The sequence below is a fragment of the Lynx canadensis genome, chromosome X (genome assembly GCF_007474595.2).
Source record: "Lynx canadensis isolate LIC74 chromosome X, mLynCan4.pri.v2, whole genome shotgun sequence".
NCBI lineage: Eukaryota > Metazoa > Chordata > Mammalia > Carnivora > Felidae > Lynx > Lynx canadensis.
The window spans coordinates 31,128,469-31,146,455 of NC_044321.2; the positions used below are offsets into that span (position 1 = coordinate 31,128,469).

At 36.9% G+C, this 17,987-nt stretch overlaps 1 protein-coding gene across 1 annotated transcript in view; it reads left to right on the plus strand.

Moving 5' to 3' along the window:
* The window catches only part of CFAP47 (cilia and flagella associated protein 47), a 550,869-nt gene that overhangs the window by 77,331 nt on the left and 455,551 nt on the right, over positions 1–17,987 (plus strand). Inside the window, exons 20-21 of the mRNA XM_030305764.1 lie at positions 5,045–5,189; positions 10,005–10,099. Coding sequence (XP_030161624.1) covers positions 5,045–5,189; positions 10,005–10,099 — 240 coding nt within the window. The remainder of the gene's footprint in view (positions 1–5,044; positions 5,190–10,004; positions 10,100–17,987) is intronic.

Sequence of the window (17,987 nt, forward strand, 5' to 3'; positions counted from 1 at the left end):
AATACTTTGGCACATCGAAATTTATATATGTAATATAAGTGATGAAGCAGAATATGAAATGAAGGTTTAATTATTTACCACTGAACGAGGTGGCTGGGTGGCTAGACACAGAATCTGAAGCAGACTCCAGGCTCTGAGCTGCCAGCACAGAGCCCGACTCGGGGCTCGAACTCTCAGACCGAGAGATCGTGACCTGAGCTAAAGTTGGATGCTCAACCAGCTGAGCCACCCAGGCGCCCCTGGCTCATTCATTTTTGAGCTTTGTAACAAACATGTGCTGTGTGTAGTCTTTGGTGAGTTACTTTTAACTGACTATTATATTTGCAAAGTTTATCTAAATTGTGTGTAGCTGTATTTTTTTCCTTCTCACTTCTGCTTAGTAGTCCGTTATGTTGTAGTAGACCTGTTGTAATTTGTAGATCCCTTCTGCTGTCCATTCAATGAAGTGTTTCTGTTTTCTGGTTACTACAAACATGACAGCTGGGAACATTTGTGTACATATCTTACAAGGTACAAATGCCAGTGTTTCTCTGGGAGTGGAGTTGCTGAGTCGCAGAATATGTGCATTTTTGGCTTCACAAGATAGTTTCCATATTTTCTTCTCAAGTTTCCAATACCCCACATCCTTTTTTTCCATAAGTTGTATTGTAAGACTTCATGTTTATCTATCTATTAAGTATAAAATGATATCTCACTGTGGTCTTGATTTGCATTTTCTGAACTATAGTTGTATATATGTATGTATGTATTTTTAATGTTTATTTATTTTTGAGAGAGAGAGTGTGCAGGGATGGAGGAAGGGCAGAAAGAGGGAGACACAGAACTCGATGCGAGCGACAGGCTCCACACCGTCAGTACAGAGCCTCGTGTGGGGCTCGAACTCACGAACTGTGAGATCATGACCTGAGCTGAAGTCGGATGCTTAACTGACTGAGCCATCCAGGCACCCCTAGTTGTATTTATTTTTTAAATCATTGCTCTGTACCCTGCTAAAACTTTGTCCTACAATTGACAGAGTATATACACACACATACTTTTTTTTTTTTTTCCTGGCAAGTCTCTCAGGAATTAAGTCTGGTCTCATCTACCCAAAAAATTTAACTCTGATCCTTCAAAGCAGGCTCATATGCCCCTCCATTGTGGAATTTATAACATGTTACAAACATCTTAAACTCTGGGAACATCTTCATCATAGCATTTGTCATATTATTTTGAGGTCATCTGCACATCTGTTTTTGTCTCCCACTAGTACTGCAGCACCTGACACCATTCTGGTGCTGAATTAAATTGAGCAGATCTTGATGAGGCTGCCAGTGCCTCTAGTAGGGCCTCATTTCTATTCTGTACTTTAATGGCATCACCACAATTCTAGTGTCTTGCTTTAAGTTATAATTTTCTTTTATTTAACTAATTTTTTTTAATGTTTGTGTATTTTTGAGAGAGAGAGAGAGAGAGGGAGGGAGGGAGGGAGAGAGGGACACACAGAATCTGAAGCAGGCTCCACGCTCTGAGCTGTTAGTGCAGAGCCTTAGGTGGGGGCTTGAACTCAAGGACCGCGAGATGATGACCTGAGCCGAAGTCAGACACTTAACTGACTGAGCCACCCAGGTGCCCCGTTGAGTTATAATTTTCTAACCTTTATTTTATTTGGTGTTGAAGACATGATAAGTCCACATCAATTGGCAAATACTAGGCTGGCTTGTCCAAGACTGTGGTGATTCTTCGAGACTAAACCCTTAGTATCTAGAGTGCTTTTTTCCATTGCTATAGTGTTTCTCCTTGAACAATATTAGAAGTGTATGGAGACTTTTACTATTTAATTTCCACACCCTAAAGGAATTTGTGGCATGTTTTGCATGTTATGGTACAATCGAGTAATTTTTTAAGACTTGATATTAATATATATCAATATTCTTTAATATGTTGAATTTTAAGCATAGCTGCCTAGCTGCCTTTTAAAAATAATATTCTGGCATCACCAGATATTATCAGTAATACATATATTTATTTTTATTTTTTAAAATATTTTTAAAGTTTATTTATTTTTGAGAGTGAGTGAGCAGGGGAGGGGCAGAGAGAGAGGGAAAGAGAGAGTCCCAAGCAGGGTACACGCTCTCAGCACAAAGCCCAACGTGGGGCTTAGACTCACAAACCATGAGATCATGTCCTGAGCTGAAATCCAGAGATGGACATTTAACTGACTAAGCCATCCAGGCACCTTTGTCAGTAATACATTTAATAACTGTATGGCATGGAATATGTATCTTAAAAACAATTATGAAATTTTATCCAAATGAACATATGGACAAGACCAGCATGGCAAAAGAGGAGTGATTTTTGTGCATATACAAAGCATCAGACTTTTATGACCCATATTGGATTTTACAGATTTCACCTGTAGAACTAGGTTGACATTATAAGTGAGACAGATAGTGGCCATTTGACCGTAATGCAATATTTTCCTCAACATTTCTCTTTAATGTTATGTATAATTCTTTTACTTAGAAACTGTAAGGCTAAAATGTAGTAATTCTGCCAAAAGAGGAATCCTACAGAATTTTGTGATGTCAGCACATGCTTGGCACATCTGCTGAAGTTAAGATACATTCAATGGCACAAAAACAGACACTCAGATCAATGGAACAGAATAGAGAACCCAGAAATGGACCTACAAACGTATGGCCAACTAATCTTTGACAAAACAGGAAAGAATATACAATGGAATAAAGACAGTCTCTTCAGCAGGTGGTGCTGGGAAAACTGGACAGCAACATGCAGAAGAATGAAGCTGGACCACTTTCTTACACCATACACAAAAATAAACTCAAAATGGATGAAAGACCTCAATGTAAGACAGGAAGCCATCAAAATCTTCGAGGAGGAAGCAGGCAAAAACCTCTTTGACCTTGGTTTCAGCAACTTCTTACTCAACACGTCTCTGGAGGCAAAGGAAACAAAAGCAAAAATGAACTATTGGCACCTCATCAAAATGAAAATCTTCTGCACAGCGAAGGAAACAATCAGCAAAACTAAAAGGCAACCAACGGAATGGGAGAAGATATTTGCAAATGACATAACAGATAAAGGGTTAGTATCTAAAATCTATAAAGAACTTATCAAACTCAACACCTAAAAAACAAATAAGCCAGTGAAGAAATGGGCAAAAGACATGAGTAGACACTCCTCCACAAAAGACATCTAGATGGCCAACCGACACATGAAAAAATGCTCAACATCACTCATCATCAGGGAAATACAAATCAAAACCACAATGAGATACCACCTCCCACCTGTGAGAATGGCTAACATGAACAACTCAGGCAACAGTCGATGTGGTCGAGGATGCGGAGAAAGAGGATCTCTTTTGCACTGCTGGTGGGAATGCAAACTCGTGCAGCAACTCTGGAAAACAGTATGGAGGTTCCTCCAAAAATTAAAAGTAGAACTACCCTACGACCCAGCAATTGCACTACTAGGTATTTATCCAAGGGATACAGGTATGCTGTTTTGAAGGGACACATGAACTCCCATGTTTATAGCAGCACTATCAACAATAGGCAAAGTATGGAAAGAGCCCAAATGTCCATCGATGGATGAATGGATAAAGAAGAAGTGGTATATATATACAATGGAGTATTACTCATCAATCAAAAAGAATGAAATCTTGCCATTTACAACTACATGGATGGAACTAGAGGGTATTATGCTAAGCAAAATTAGAGAAAGACAATTATATGACTTCACTCATATGAAGACTTTAAGATACAAAACAGATTAACATAAGGGAAGCAGGGGCGCCTGGATGGCTCAGTCGGTTGGGCATCAACTTTGCCTCAGGTCATGATTCACAGTTCGTGAGTTCGAGCCCCGCATCGGGCTCTGTGCTGACAGCTTGGAGCCTGGAACCTGTTTCGCATTCTGTCTCTCTCTCTCTGCCCTTCCCCTGCTCGCATTCTGTCTCTCTCTCTCTAAAATAAATAAAAACATTAAAAAAATTAAAAAACAAAAAACAAAAAATAGCTGCATCTTAAACTCACCAAGTTGTGCACATGAAAAAAACAATACATTCAATAAACATGACTTACATATATTTAAGCTAGGTTTCAGGTACTAGAAATATAAAAATGAATCAGGCCTAAGGTCCACTAGGAGAGACAGATCTGTAAACAAATAACCAGTCTTTATGATGTAATGGTAAGTAAATATAAGGAAGAGAAGTAGTTCTGAGAACAGCATAATAAATTTTGGTTTATCTAACTGGGATTTGAAGGATACATAATATTTTATCAGGCAATTTCAAGTTAGAGAAAAGCCTTCCTAACAGAAGGGACACATTGATAAAGACACAGAGGGTGAAGCATCAGGTATTGGTTGGAAATGACAGGTCATATAGCTTGCTGAAGTATGAAGTCATGGGGTAAGAGTGGAGCTAGGTGAGGCAGGGGAAGGTCAAGATGAGCTTTATGAGCCCTGCTAACAAATTTGGACTTTGTGTGGAAATTGAAGGAGAATCATCACATTTTAAGATAGGAAGTGATATGATCAGATTTACGGTTAGTTTAATTTGTGACTTAGTTGTGGAGGGGAGAATTGGAGAAAGTTCAGGTCAGAAATGAAATGAAAAGTGATGAGTTACTAACTTCATACAATTATGTTAGGGATAAGAGGTGAAGGAGGCAGAATGAACAGGATTTGGTAACTGATTACATATAGGAGGTAGGGGGAAGGAAGGAAAATGTGACCAATTTTTATAGCATACTGTAGTTAATGTCCTTGATAAGAAATAACAGTGTAAAGTTTTTATCAAGGTGTAACTAACATATAACATTATCTTAGTTTTAGGAGTACCACATAATGATCTGATATTTGTATGTGTTGCAAAATGATCACCATAATAAATCCAGTTAATGTATTTCACCAAGCATAGTTAAATTCTTTTTCTTGTGATGAGAACTTTAAGATTCTTAAAGTATAATTTTTGGCTTACATTATTTTCATAGAATATTCCTCTGCTTTCTAATTCTTTCTCTTTTTTAAATTTTAGGGCGTATTTAACTTCAGTGGTACCTATGTTGGCGCTACTCAGATTATTCCATTTATAATAAAAAACAAAGGTATAACACGTGCCAGAGTGGAATTTAATCTACAAGACTTTGAATGTTTTTCTCTGGACTTCCAACGTAAATTAGGTATATTTTTTATACTATATTAATACTCTTTTAAACAGTTTTAAGTTGCTTTAAGGTACGATTTTGAAAAATACTGTAAGTCAAGGGCAATTGTTCTTAAATGTTTTTAATTACTCAGTGCATGCTTTTCTTATGGGTTATACTCTATAACTCATCTTGGTTTTATTTCTGGAAACATACCAATATTAATATAAGAATATTTTGCTAATGCATGACATATAACTATGCTTATGAGTTGATTTAATATAGTTAGTTAAGACTCTTATGTCTAAGTATATATTATAAATGAAAATGAAATTATTAATTGCTAATTTTAATTGCCCAAGAATTTCAGGTAAATGTCTGTGGAGAGCTATCTGTTTACTCATGTATTAAGTATCTTTATGTCACATTAAGTTTAAAAGATAGGCACTTCTTTTTTTTTTAAGTTTTTAATGTATTTATTTGGGAAGAGAGAGCACAAGCAGGGGAGCGGCAGAGAGAGAGGGAGAGAGAAAATCCTAAGCAGGCTCCAAGCTGTCAGCGCAGAGCCCAATGCGGGGCTTGATCTCACAAACTGTGAGATCATGACCTGAACTGCAGTCAAGAGTTGGACACTAACTGACTGAGCCACCCATGTGCTCCAAAAGATAGGTGCTTCTATAAAGACATTTCATTTGTTTACTCCAGCGGTTGGTACAGTAAGGCCTGTGGCTAAATCTGGCCTGAAATGTGTTTTTATACATAAAGTTTTATTGGAGTACAGACCCACTCATTTGCTTGCATATTATTTATGGCTCCTTGCATATTATAATGGCAGAGTTGAACAGTTGTGATGGAAACCATATGGCTTGAAAAGCCTACAGTATTTAGTGTCTGGACCCTTACAGAAAAATCTTGCCAACCATTGGTTTGGTCATTTCTTCTTCCATAAATATTTGTTGAATACCAATTAGAGGCTAGATACTAGGCTTTGAGTCTTTAAAGAAAAGAAATTTTCTATGTTCTTAAGAAGTGAACAGTAAGTTTATCAGTCAGGGTCTCAGTAGTCAACAGATCACTCATTCAAAGGGTTTAACTGAAGAGAATTTAAGGAAGGAATTTATCTATGGAGGTGGGAGTTGGGTTAAAAGAAATCAGTAAGGGGGGACACCCGTGTGGCTCAGGTCATGATCTCACGGTACATGGGTTTGAGCCTGCATCAGGCTCTTTGCTGACATCTCGGATTCTGCACCCTGCTTTGGGTTCTTTCCCTCTCTCTCTCTCTGCTCCTCCCCTGCTTGTGCAATCTCTCACTCTCCCAAAAATAAATAAACTTAAAAAATCAACAAGGGATGGAAGCTACTACTACCTCCACACCTGAAGGAGTAAGAGGAGGCAAGATATTACTGGAGCCTCATGATCAGTGAAACTATGAAAGAGGGACCAACTGATAAGAGCTTTAGCTGTAATGGAGTGCAGTGATTGCCAGAACAGTGGCCAACGCAGTAAAGGCATGAGAGCATAAATACCCCCTACCTTCTGACATCCCACTGCTATGTCTCCCTGTGGTTGAACCGAATCAGAGGCAGAAGAACAACGGGGTCTAGCTGAATCGACCTGTAGAATTCAGGACAGAGCAGTACAGAGCAAGATGGCTATTGAATCTAAGTGATAAATGAAGACCACCTGTAACAGGACAGCTGGACAGAATATCAGGTTATTACCATATAGCATGGCAGATGCTGTAAGACAACGCAGTACATGATGCTAAGGGAGCATATGTCAGGAAAACTCGTTGAGAATCAGTTGTAAGGAAAGATTTCTTGGAGAAGCTGATGCCTAATCTGAGTCTTGAAGAATGAGGAGGAGATACACAAGAAAAGGAGATATGTGAACGAGTGTAAGCAAAGGCCTAGAAATGAGTTAATATGGCAAGTAGTTCAGGATGTGTACAGCATGGAGGAACTGGACTGCACAGGCAAGTGAGACCCAGGTTACTAAGGATCTTTTCTGGACTTTTATCCTCGAGGTTAGGCAGCACCATTAAAGGATATATTATCCAGGCAGTGGTGTGATTTAGGCTCACATTTTGCTAATTTTTCTTTTGAAGCCAAGTTGAGAATGGGCTGGGGGAACATGTGGGAATGAGAAGGGCAAGACCAGAGGGAGATTAGCGAGGGATTGTGGCCCTACATGTGAGAACTGATGAAAGCCTGAACACAGGCAGTGGTGCTGGAGATGGGAAGGAAGGGAGTGCCACGGTCCTGAGATATTACAAGTACTCTGACTTGGTTACCATGTGGACACAGGTATTAGGGAAGAGGAGCAAGGCTCCAGTGTTTCCCGGCTTTTGGTTGTAAGAGGTAGGTGACTGGAAGTACACTTCATATCTGATGTAATATAGAAGGAGGATCAGGTTTAGGTGAGTATGCTGTGTGAGGACACTGTGCCCTAGCTCAGGAATGATTACAGTAGGCAGTTGGAAATACATATGAAGTCTATATTTTTTTTTTCAGTCTCAATATTGTGACTTCAGTTGCTTAACACTTTACCCTTGCCCTCTGCCTCATATACTCTCATGCACCTTGTTCAATGGATCACAGACCCTTCGCTCTTCTGTAAAGCTAGCCTGCAGAGGGCATTTGTTTCTACACTTTGGCCTTAGCCCTGGGTCAAGCCTCCCTTCTAGGCCACTGCTTTATCTTTTCCAATTTTCCCTTGCCTCCAAGCTTTTCTCCTCATACCTTTTTCAGAGAGTGGTCTCCTTAAAGCAAGGATCTTATCACATCTGTCCTCTGCTCACAGAGTTTTGCTGGGGGGCACCTGGGTGGCTCAGTTGGCTAAGCATCTGACTCTTGATTTGTGCTCAGGTCATAGTCTCACAGTTTGTGAGATTGAGCCCCGCGTCAGGGTATCACAGCATGGAAACTTCTTGAGATTCATTCTCTCTCTCTCTCTCTCTCTCTCTCTCTCTCTCTCTGCCCCTCCTCTGCTGGCGTGCATGTTTTCTCTCTCAAAATAAGTAAATGGACATTAAAAAAAAAGTTTTGCTGGCTTCCTGTTACCAATGGCAGTGATTCTTAGCAGCAGGCTGCTGACACAGTCTAGGAGTACTTCCCTTGATCTTAATAATTATTAACAATTTACAATAAAGTTTATACTTAAAGTGTTCTGAAAAATGTATGCTGTTATTATTATTTGACCACATAACTACCCTTCTGCAACAAATTAGACTTGGTTTTTCTCATGGTCATTTCACAATTATTGGATAGAGGACTTAAGGGAGAGGAAGTGTTGAGAGCCATTTAGGTAGGACTGCACCTTGTCTTTCCAGTCATCTTTCCCCTTGTAGGTTTCAGCCTCTCTCTCTCTCTCTCTCTCTCTCTCTCTGCTGTAGCCAGACTGTGTTCCACATTTCCTTCCAGTGGCCCTGGGTTCCCTTCTCCTAGGATGCTTCTTCTTCTGTTCCTGGTGCCTGTGATCCCACCACTTTTATAAATTAGCTTCAGCCTTACAAGTCCCTAGGAGTCATTAACCCCATCCCCATCCCTGTCCAGTTGGTTGAAATAATTTTTTTAATCTTTACTCATTTAGGACACTGTGTAAGTCTCATTATAGTACTAACAATTTCTGTTTTGTATCAAAAAGAGCTGTGTACCTGTTTGACTCCCCTACCACACTGTGGGTTCTTTGAGGTCAAGGACTATGTTTGTAAGTTTTCTTTTCTACTAGACTTACCCAATATGGTGCTGTGTACATTATAGGCACTTAAGAGGTACTTTTTGAAGCTGTCTTGCATTATTGCATTTCATAAACTATATGTTAATAAATATTACAATGATATGAAAATTTATTTTTATTGTATATATTCCTAATGTATTTATGAATATTTATTCCTCTGTTTTTATTATATTTTCTGTCTTCTAGATATATACTCATTCTAGGTGGGTACTCTCTCCTGTATAATATGTATATCTTTTCCCACATTACAAACAGTGCTGGTGTTAATACACACTTCATGGGCTTTTGAGTCATCTAATGGTTTTTACGTTATACATCAAAGTGAGTGAAATTGAATAAGTTGAAGGAGAGTGCAGTCAGTGAGTTATCGAAGTTCTTTTCCTGACAGGTGATTGAAATAATTACCATTCCTTGGGTTAATCAGAAAACTCTAGGGAGAAAAAAGGATTTTTAGAATTGTTTAGTGAGGACAGAGGTTCTACTGTAACAAACATTTGATCTTTCAGGAACTTCTTTTAGAAATTTATTTAAGTGGTTTTAATTATTGACCCTGAAGTTTGCATTATTATTTGACAGTTGTTTCTTTATCTTCACCTAATGCTTTCGTATCTAGAGTGATTCCATTTTGTCAAAGAGTGACCTTGTATAAAATTCTGCTTTTCTTCTTTGTGGACCCTTGGAGCCATCAGGAGGAGGTCTGGGTCTTCGCTGCTCTGTCTTTGCTGGAGAATGAGACCCTCACTTTCTTGGATCTACGATTCGGTCCATTACCTGACTTTGACCTTCATTCCTTTCTACATTCATCTGAATATCACTGTGATATGCTGCTTCAACTTTGGAGGTTTTTAAAACTGGGTTTACCGTCCATTTGCTGATTAAATATGTTTGTTCCATTTTTGAATGTCAGTTTGGCTGATTAGAACCATGGTATTAGGAGCAATTTTTTAACCAACAGCAAGTTTATGAAGCCCTGCACAGATACTTTAGCAACCGCTTTTTGATTGTTATAGACATGCCTATGAGGTTTCTCAAAGTTTGATTTTCCACATTTAACAGTGGTATTATAGATATGTATCTGACTTAAAAAAAAATGTTCTTTTTTATGTCTTTTAGGGCATTTCACAGACCCTGCATTTCCTGACATATATTCTCTGGAGGTAGAGGAAGGGACATCTCTGGAATGTGGCATAGCATTTTCTCCCAAAGAAGTATGTTCAGCTTTCTATTACTCATTTTACTGGGGAGTAGTGGAATTAGATAATCCTAACTCAGAAGCTCTCAAAGGTCATCTAAGCTCTTTTTGTGGTGGGTCTTTTTCTTACTTGTAAACATGCCTTGGTATACCTTTTAATTCGGTAAAATAATTACTAGAGCTGTCTGGCTCATGCTTCCAGAGTCTCATGAGGTACAGAAAACACATACAAGGAACCTAGGGTCTCAGTTACTTTCTTTACAAAGTTCAGTATATGGCATGTTATGAAGGAAAGTTGAGGCTAACCCCAAAATCACTTATATTTGAGCTAGCATGTGCTTTGTACTTACAATTAAATGTACTTATATTTAAATGTTTAATGCTTTTAGAATCACTACTTGAAATTACCAAAGATGTGCTGTGAGGATTTAAGAGGGGTTCCTATGATTCTGGTTCTTTTTATAGTATCCCTTGATGTTTAGTAATTTCAAAACAACAAACAAAATCAAAGAAAACACCTTTCCTGGAATATGCCCAGGAACAAGGGGTACCACTGGCAAAATTTCAGGAGCCATTTCTCATATATTTTTACTTCAGAAGTTTTGCAACAAAAGTGCCAGGAGAGAGCTTCTTGCTACTCTCAATGTGAGAAGTCATGTTGATGGGGTTCTTGAGCACATGGCTAAGAATTGTTAAGACATCTTTGGTACAAAAAGGTGATTTTATTAAAGCACGGGGACAGGAACCGTGGGCAGAAAGAGCTGCACTGGGGTTGTGAGGAGTGACCGATGATAGACTTTTAAGTTAGTATGGGTTAGGGATAGTATAAGTTTCTAGGGAATTTGAAAGCAAGGCTTTCAGGACCTTGAGGGGCTAGCTACTGTTACGATAAGGTTACTTTTAATCTTTAATAAAACAAAAACATTAAGGAAGTCAGGCAGCCATGAGTTGCTTGAGGAAGGTCATGCTCTACATGTTTCAGGTGTCTGTCAGTGAGCTGCATGCTATAAGGAGATTTAATTTAAGCTAAGTTTCTCTTGCCTTTGTTTCCCTCACCAACGTTGCTGTATCCTCCTAAACAAGAATCAGACTTCTCTATGGCAGTTAGAGTATAAGACTCTTATGTCAAAACACTTTTTATTCCAGCATGACTAGCATGATGCCTTGTACCCAACAGGTATAAAATAGAAAGAACTAAGCAAAAATAATAACACAGTTAGAAAGTGTGTTGAATGCAAAGTACTATCTTTAATGGTCCATTTTTTAAAAAATGTTTATTTCTGAGAGAAAGAGAGCAAGTGGGGGAGGTGCAGAGAGGGGGGATGAGGATCTGAAGCAGGCTCTGTGCTGACAGCAGAGAGCCCTATGCAGGGCTCGAACTCGCAGACTGTGAGGTCATGACCTGAGCCTAAGTCAGACACTCAGCTGACTGAGCCACCCAGGTTAGGTGCGCCTAATGATCCATTCTTAGTAATGTCACTGAAGTACGGTTTCCTGAGATTGAAGTCATATTTTAAGAACAATGATGGCTGTCATGTAGCTTTCAGGAGGAAAAAGAAAAGAAAATGTGAAGACATGGTTAGATTCAAGAAAATGCTAGAGATTAATTTTGCTTTTTTTTTTAATGTTTATTTATTTTTGAGAGGAAAACAGAGCACAAGCGGGGGAGGGGCAGAGAGAGAGGGAGACAGAGAATCTGAAGCAGGCTCCAGCCTCCCAGTTGTCAGCACAGAGCCTGAAGCGGGGCTGGAACTCATGAATCCTGAGTTCATGATCTGAGCCGAAGTCAGACCCTTAACTGACTGAGCCACCCAGGAGCCCCTAATTTTGCTTTTTTAAGTAGAGTACATTAGTTGGGATATTTTTTGTAGGTTTTGTGCACATGTGATTCACATGGAATGATATTATCTACAGAGTTCACTCTTGTGTCTTTTCTAGTTTTAGGCAAGCGTAGTGAATGAGGTAGCAAAAGCTACTTTTCTGACATTAGAGAAAATGAAATTTTTCATCTTAAACACAACATTAAGTATACTCAGATGCATACTATACTATATTTGATTTCCATAGGTTTGGTAAAGTAATTATTCATCTACATTAATGAACAGTGATATTTAGATAGTTTTACTTTTTTGGAAGAAAATTTTTTTTATTTTTTAATATTGAAGTATAATTAACATACAGTTTTATATTAATTTCAGGTGTACGGTATAATGATTTGATAATTCTATATATTACTCAGTGCTCATCACAATAAGTGTACTCTTAATCCCCATCACCTATCCCCCCACCCACCTACACTCTGGCAACTGCCAGTTTGTTCTCTAGATAGCTACTTTAAAAAAAGGTTTTTGTTGTTGTTTATTTTTGAGAGAGATAGAGTGCAAGCAGAGGAGGGGCAGAAAGAGATGGAGACACAGAATCCGAAGCAGGCTGTAGCTTCCGAGCTGTCAGCACAGAGCTTGACACAGGGCTTGAACCCATGAACCATGAGATCATGACCTGAGCCAAAGTTGGATGCTTAACTGAGCCATCAAGGTGCCTCTCTAGATAGGTACTTTTTAGCAAGGTTATCAAGAGGAGAGAGACCATCTTTTCTTCATTTGAAAATTATCTTGCAAATACTTTTCTTTGGCCTACTTTAGGCTATTAGAAAATAACAAAGTATAAATATTATTTAGATTTTTATCTTTTCAGCAGAGGACTTTGAAGTTCATGAAATATTGTCAAGGTATTTCTAATTTGTCTTTCTAATTCAGACAAAAAGCACAATTAACAAGTGATTTGAAGAGATTCAGAAGATGTTTATCTTTCTCATTTTTAGAGTATTCTAATATCTACTCAACTCTCATATACACTAACCATTTGCAAGTTTTGCCAGCATCAACTTATATTTTAATCTGGTGTGCCAATGATATTCTCTTCCTGTTTATTAAAGTTTACTGTCAAAGTTAAATGGGAAGTTTAGAAGAGTGGAGAGAAAAAAATAAACAATAAATAAATCCTATTACTTAACAATGACCTCTGATTATATTTAGAGTTCTGTTTTTCTTCCTTTTCCTGTGTCTATATTTTTGTATTTCTACATCTATAATTAGAATGAAATAATACAGCTCAATACTTTTTGAGCTGTTTGTTATATTTTTAAAGTTTATTTTTTAAGAGAGGGCGAGCATGTACAAGTAGGGGAGGGGCAGAGAGAAGGAGAGAGAATCCCAAGCAGGCTCTGTGCCATCAGTGCAGAGGCTGATGTGGGCTTGAACTCACCAACTGTGAGATCATGACCTGAGCTGAGATCAGGAGTTGGGTGCTTAACTGACTTCACCACACAGCCACCCCTCTTTATGAACTATTTATAATCTGTATTTTTTACTCAGTGTATCAATTAAAATGTTATGGATAGCTTTTTGTGTCATTAAGTGTTCTAAATACAATTTCGGTTTTTAGGGATGATCTATCCTAATATTTAACGGCTATGTCATGGTATAGTCACTTAACTAATCCTTCTTACTCTACCCTTAAGATTTTTTCCATTGTTTGGCTTTATGAATGATACTGTAGAAAACATCCTTGTAGAGAAATGTTTGCTTTCACATTATTTATTTTGATTATATCTTTCCAGAAGGAGAATAGGTGGGTCAAACCCCATGTACATATTTTAGGCTGTTGATATGTATTGCCAAGTTGATCTCCAAAAAAGGTTATACCAAGTTATATTAAACCATAGTAACAGTGTAAATGTTGGTCTTTGTCTTTATTTGCACAACTAGGTTGCATCAATTATATATGCATGTACATATAGTATTTTACCAATCTGATAGGTGAAAGATCATTTTAAATGGCATTTCTTGGATTCTTCGCATATAACAAACCCCCCTAACACAGTAGTGATTTATTTGCTAACAGTTTGGCCTGGTTGATACTGTTAAAATTGTTTTAGCTCTCTGGTGGGATAAGTGGCCTCTATTCTTTTCTTTTTAAAATATTATTGGCTATTTTTCACTTTTATTTTTCCTGATAAACTTTGGAATCATTTTCTCAAGTTTATAGCTACAAGTTGTATAGGAATTTTGATATGTGTTGCATTAAATTAATAAAAAAATTACAGGGACGTCTGGGTGGCTCAGTCAGTTAAGCATCCAACTCTTGATTTCGGTTCAGGTCATGAGCTCATGGTTCCTGAGATGGAGCCCTGCACTGGGCTCTGTGCTGACAGAGTGGAGTTTGCTGGGGATTCTCTCTCCCCCTCTCTCTCTGTCCCTTCCCCGCTTGTGTGTGCACACAGGCATGTGTGCACTCTCAAATAAACTTAAAAAAATTTACAAGGAAGTGATGTCTGTATAAAATTGAGCTTCCTATTCAGAAATAAGATAAGCCTTTTTATGAAAGTGTTTTATGCTACTCAGCAAAATTTTGAAATATTTTGAAGTAATTTTTCAATGCTGTTTCGTGCACTGTAAATGGTTTTATGTATTTTGTGTTCTTAAATTTGAAAATAATGGTGAGTTATAAAACTATTTTTAAACTTCAAGTATTTTTAATTATTTTTTCAATTTATTTTACACTTCTTAGGAATACTGTAATAGACTGCAAAATTATTGTCTTTTCCAATTAAATAATTATAATTTTTACCTATTTTTCTTCCATTACATTGTTTAGAATTTCCAGAACAAGGTGACATTATTTTCTTGGCTTATCTTATTCCTAGCTTTCTGTGAAGCAACATAATGTTTTAAGCCTGTGTTGGGAAATATCTTTCTAGTACTAATTTAAAATAAATTTTAATCCAACATAGATGTAGATTTTTTTTTTAATCTAGTCAAATATCTTTATGCCATCAACCATATTATTATTCAAAGGAGGAAAATGGTTTGATATGTAATTCAACAATTACATTTGTAGCATTAGTATATTTTTTTGCACCCATCAGACAATCAGTAAGTACCTATTCAATAAGTAAATTAAAATGCAGTGCATAAACCTGCACATTCATTTCTGAGAGCTTATTCTCTTTTTTCTTGTGGATAGTTAGAATTGACATTAATGAGGAAAGGGGATGTGCATTTTAATTACTGGCACATATATCCACATTGCCACAGTAAATGTGTATCAATTTATATTTCCATCAATAATCATCATTCAACAAATATTTATTGCACACCTACTAGCTACCTGGCCTTATTCTTGACCTTGGAGTTATAGTAGAAAACTTTCATCCTAATGTAGCACCATGCTGTCTTTTCTTCACATCTTCTTCTTTATACTGGGTATTATCATTTGCTAATGTAAAACACACATGTGACAGAAATCCAGTGTATCTATTTTTTTTTTTTTTGTCATTTGTGCTTTTTGATGTCATATCTAAGAAGCTATTACCTAACCTAAGTCATAAAGGTTTTTATGTTTGCTTCTGGGAGTTTTATTATGTTAGCTCTTATGTTTAGGTCTATGATTCATTTTTTTTTTTTTTTTTTTTTTTTTTTTTTTTTTTAGGGAGAGTGAGAGGGAGGCACGGGCAGAAGGAGAGGGAGAGAGGGAATCTTAAGCAGACTCTACACCCAGTGCAGAGCCTGACATGGGCTTGATCTCCCAACTTACCGTGAGATCATTACCTGATCTGAAATCAGGAATTGGGTGATTAACCGACTGAGTCACCCAGGCATCTGTATGATCCATTTTAAATTATTTTTGTGTATGATGTAAGATAAAAGTCTAGTTTCATTCTTTTGCATGCAATGTCCATTTGTTCCAGGAGAATTTATTTAAAATATTATTTTACCCCATTAAATTGCGTTGGAACCCTTGTCTAAAATAAAAAATGGGGCGCCTGGGTGGCTCAGTCAGGTAAGCGTCCAAATTCAGCTCAGGTCATGATCTCACAGTTCGTGGGTTCGAGCCCTGTGTCTGGTTCTGTGCTGAAGGCTCAGAGCCTGGAGTCTGCTTTGGATTTTGTGTTAACTCTCTCTCTGTCCCTCCTCTGCTCATGCTGTCTCTCTCTGTCTCAAAAATAAATAAACATTAAAAAAATCTTTTTAAAGTGAGACATCGGATTTCAAAAAAATAAAATCATTTAAACATGAATATAAGTGTTTATCTGTAGAGTTTCAATTCTGTTCCACTGATCTAGATGTCTTATTCCAACAACACAATGTCTTGATTAGCTTAGTAATTTTGTAGTAATTTTTGAAATTGGAAAATGTGAGCCCTTCAACATTTTTGGCAAATTTGTGTCCTATGAAGTTCCATACGAATTTTAGAATTACCTTTCCAATTACTACAAAAAAGTCCAGCTTGGATTTTGATAAGGATTGTGAAAAATCTATAAATCACTTTGGGGAGTTTGCCATTTTAACAATATTAAGTCATCTAATTGATGAACATGGGATCTCTTTGCATTTATTTAGGTCTTTAATTTCTTTCAACATTGTTTTGTGGTTTTCAGTATACACATTTCCCACTTCTTTATTAATTTCATTTTTAATATTTTAATGCTATTGTAAATGAGATTTTTAAAAATTTTATTTGCAAATTGTTCATGTTAAGTGTATAAACAATTGATTTTAAATGTTGACCTAGTATTTTGTAAATGGTTTGTTAGTAGATTCCTTAGAATCTTAGAATTTTGTGTCCACCAGAATATGATTTCTGTAAATAAAGAAAATTTTACTTCTTCCTTTCCATTCTGGATTCCTTTTACTGTTTTCCTCCCTGATTTCTACAACCTCCAGTATAATGTGATTTAGAAGTGGTGAGAACAAACATCTGAACTTGTTCCTTGGTATTAGGAGGAAAACATCCATCTTTCACCTTTAAATATGATGTTAGCATTTTTTGGGGGTAGATTTTTTTTTTATCAGGTTGAGGAAGGTACCTTCTATTCCTAGTTGAGAATTTTGATCATGAAAGAAAGTTGGATTTTGTAAAAAAAATTTGGCATCTGTTTTGATGATCTCGATTTTACCCTCTATTAATATGGTGCATTATATTGATTGATTTCTGTATGTTAAACCAACCTTACATTCCAGGGATAAATCCCACTTGATCATTTTACTTGGAGTATAATCCTTTTTATATATTGCTGCATTCAGTTTCCTAAATATTTTCTTGAGGGGTTTTGCATCTGTGTTCACAAGGAATATTGGTCTGTAGTTTCCTTCCTTCAGCTGTCTTTGGTTTTAGTATCAGTAATATTGGCTTCGTAGAATGAGTTGAGAAGTGTTCTCTTCTATTTTGAAAGAATTTGTGAAGGATTGGATTGTAAATCTTCATAATATAGTGGTACATTTCTCCATTGAAGTCTTCTGGTCCTGGGCTTTCCTTTGTCATATCTATTTTAAATTACTAATTCATGTATTTGCTTGTTATATACCCATTTAAATTTTTCATTTCTTTTTGAAATTACGGTAACAATCCTTTAATTGATAATTATGTAGTACTTAGAGTTTATAAAGTTCTCTCATATCTAATATCACTTTATTTCCATATGAATCCAATAATACAAGCATTGAGACCTTAGATTTTCCTCCCCCCCCTTCTCCAGTCGTACAAGCTGATGCACAGCCAGGCTAAGTGACTTGTTAAAGCTCCCTGCTGTTGAGCTATAGAGCTTGAATAATACAGTGTTATATCCTCAGCCTCCTGACCACTGTACCTTCATGATACCATGTTAGGAATCCAAACATGGTGAAGAATAATACATCTTCCTTTAGCCAATGGACACAAAATTTTTGTATTTAATCTTTAGGTTTTATTAACTTTTTTCCTAGTCATTAGCACTCAAAATCTTCAATTTTATAAAGTTACACTCATCAAAATGTCAATTACTATTTTTATGTGATCTCTTTTCTGTTCCATTTTCTATATTTGTAGGAAGAAATTTGCAGTCACAATTAGTTTCTTCTGGGATT